Here is a 2,865-nt window from a genome sequence, read left to right as displayed (position 1 = left end):
TTATTTCTTTCTTTTTTTTACAATGTGAAAATTTTGGTTTGATAAAATTTAATATATTATCGAATTAAATTAAGTTTGACTCAAATTTAGATAACTCCTTTAAATTGGGGTTAGGACAAAATATAAAGCACCCGTGTTGTAAGAAGTATAAATCCGACTGTTTTAAATGGAATGAAATTGATTTTTAATAAAAGTAAATTTTAAATTCTTAGATATTATATTGGAATATATATATATATATATATATATATATATATATATAATTTATTTTAATTTTATATTAAAGGATTTGTAAATAAGTACTTCAAAAATAGGTTAAAAGAAATTAAAAGGCCTTAATTTCTTTTAACAGAAATTCTTAACACACGTAATATTAAGAGACCTCTGTTCCTGTTGCAGGTACCTCGAAAAGCATAATTCTCGTGACCCCTCTCTATTAAAAAAAAAACTAATTTGCAGAAAAAAAATATTTTCTTAAAAGATTTACAAATATGAAATGGCACCATACTCGTAGATATAAAGAATAAAAAATATTATTTCAAAGAAAAATAAAAAAATAATCTACTAATAGAAATAGAGTGGGCAGTAAAATGATACTAAAAGGGTATTTCATTATATTAAATAAATTTTTATATTTTAGGATAATACAAACATTGTGGGTTTTTCAATTAGATTCTTGGTTAGTATAAAACAAAAAGAAAATTATATGAGATAAAGTATGACATAGATTGTGTTTAAATTAAATTCACCTATAGTACATATAGTATACAATATATATATATATATATATATATATATATATATATATATATATATATATATATATATATATATATATATATATGTGTGTGTGTGTGTATATGTGTGTGTTATTAGTTACAAAATAATTAGTTAAAATAATTTTAGATAATTTGTAATTAATTTACTGTATAAAAAGGTGTACATTCACATCACATAAAAAAATAAACCTTTTTTTTAAAATTAGCATATTCAAGTAACAAATTACACTTAAATGAAAACAATAAAAGTATCCACTAGCCATTCAATAGTTTCTTAATATTTCATTCACACGCTTATTATGAAAAAATAATAATAGCAGCAAAAGAAATATTAGAATAAAGAATGACATGTGAACTTTCTTACCATTAAAAACACATATACTGACATGTGAACTGGATGAATACTAACATGTGAACTTCACAAGTCACACTTCAAAACAATAAATCTTGAGCTTGAAATTTAGATAGAAAATTATTTGTAACTAGAAAAAATGTCAAGTTCATAATAATTCTCCAAAACTCTGCCTTCTTTTTTACTACCTTTAAAGGCACAGTTATTCTTGTTAACATTTGCATTTACAATAATTAAACTGCAGACTCAAGCATAGATGAATATCAATATTCTACTTCCCTCTCAGATAAATTTATTACTTTGTTTCAACAGTAGCTGGCCATAATTGTGCATTTTTCACCTTCGATATGCTAGCCAATACACTCGATGGAGTCACATCTCCAACAACTGTCACCTTCTTTGCAGCAAAATCTATGTTGAAGGAAGTAACTCCTGCTCATAGAATCAACAACTTCAAGATCCCCAATTGAGTAAACAGCTTTCAAAGTAAATCTGTAAAATAAGTTTCAATTTTGATACTAGAGATAAGGTTTCTCACCATGCATTCTGGAGAGATGTTTCCTCACTTTCCCTTCACAACCTTTGCAATGCAAAGATACCCTCAATACCACAACCTGCTAACAAAAATTACTCAAACCAATTGTTCAAAAGATTGAAGCTACTTGCAGAGTTTCCTCCAATGCAATTCACTGCATAAAGCATTCCGAGTAACTAAGAAGTGAATGCAGAGAGAGAAAACTAACCTGGTCTGAGGAACAAGATTTTGGATGAGAAGAGGTAGAAAGTTTAGAAACAGGAGTGGTTTCATCTCGATGAAGAACTTGAGAAGTTCTGGTATTAACCGTAGGAGTAGTTAAGCCCAAAACTGGATCATAATGTGAAGAAGAAGAAGCATCGACTAAGGAGGAGCCACCGACCAAAGATCTAGTTGAAGCAGAAGTGTTGGTGAGATGTTGAGGGGTGTTTTTGTTCTTGTGATTTTGATGGCCCTTGGCTGCAGATTTGAAAGAAGAAGAAGTGTTTTTCTTGGACTTATGGAGCTCATGGTAAGGCTTGGGGTTGATGGGTGAGTGAGCGGAGGAACAAGGGGCAGTGAGAGATTTTGAAGTGCTCCTTCTTGAGTCATTGATAATGGGGTTGTGGCGGTCAATGACTCTGCCTCCAAGCAGAATGGTGTTGGAAGAAGAGGAGCACGAAGCTTCATCCATGCTCAGACATATCGCTGTTGAAGCTTGAGATGCACAGAAGATATCCATGCGTTTCATCTTTTAGATAATGCTCACACAGAACTAGTGGTTTGGAGAATCTCTGCCAAGACCAGGGAGTTATAGAAAGAGAACTTGTACACACAAAATGAGATCACTAACACTAACTGGTTGAGGAAGAGAAAGACTAAATTTTTTAATCTTGTTCGGTATATCTAATAAGTCTTACATCGTTTAAAAGTAGAGATTCTTATTTTTCTCCATCCTAGGAATATGGTAATCATTCTTAACGATGAGTGTCGGACGAACCTAGGTCAAAATCGAAACAAATGTAAAATAATTTTTTAACAACTAAATTTTAACAATTTTTTCTTACATTTTAAGTTGGTATCTTTTAAGTGATCTTTTATTTTTTAATTTTTCTATATTTCAAAAATATTTAAAAGATGTTACTTCAAATTATAAAAAAAAAAGTTGTCAAAATATCATTATTTGAAGCGAAATGAAAACATGCATTAGTTTCTTTTGA

At 29.6% G+C, this 2,865-nt stretch overlaps 1 protein-coding gene across 2 annotated transcripts; it reads right to left on the bottom strand.

Moving 5' to 3' along the window:
* Window positions 1-1,251: 1,251 nt before the first annotated feature.
* Window positions 1,252-2,524, bottom strand: LOC114192441 (protein SODIUM POTASSIUM ROOT DEFECTIVE 1-like). Of its 2 annotated transcripts, none has more exons than XM_028082160.2 (3): window positions 1,875-2,524; window positions 1,670-1,745; window positions 1,252-1,582 (listed from the first exon to the last, which is right to left on the bottom strand). In XM_028082160.2, exons 1-3 carry the CDS (start codon window positions 2,394-2,396, stop codon window positions 1,482-1,484), a joined length of 699 nt encoding a protein of 232 aa, XP_027937961.1. In that variant the 5' UTR covers window positions 2,397-2,524; the 3' UTR covers window positions 1,252-1,481. The 2 variants fall into 2 exon arrangements, with proteins under 2 accessions (XP_027937961.1, XP_027937960.1); XM_028082159.2 differs by having other exon boundaries at window positions 1,252-1,563; window positions 1,875-2,514.
* Between the last annotated feature and the right edge of the window lie 341 nt (window positions 2,525-2,865).

Source organism: Vigna unguiculata, chromosome 7 (assembly GCF_037176805.1).
Source record: "Vigna unguiculata cultivar grain cowpea cultivar isolate G323 ecotype 2 chromosome 7, ASM3717680v1, whole genome shotgun sequence".
In the NCBI taxonomy this organism is placed as follows: domain Eukaryota; kingdom Viridiplantae; phylum Streptophyta; class Magnoliopsida; order Fabales; family Fabaceae; genus Vigna; species Vigna unguiculata.
This window is presented reverse-complemented; position numbering and strand designations above follow the sequence as displayed.

Bases quoted from the DNA above. Each gene is read 5' to 3' on its own strand.
- LOC114192441 (XM_028082159.2), bottom strand. From the start codon at position 2,396: ATGAAACGCATGGATATCTTCTGTGCATCTCAAGCTTCAACAGCGATA. The intron at 1,746-1,874 runs GTTAGTTTTCTC...TTTTGTTAGCAG, and splicing joins AATCTTGTTCCTCAGACCAG to GTTGTGGTATTGAGGGTATC. The intron at 1,564-1,669 runs GTGAGAAACCTT...TTCTATGAGCAG, and splicing joins ACATCTCTCCAGAATGCATG to GAGTTACTTCCTTCAACATA.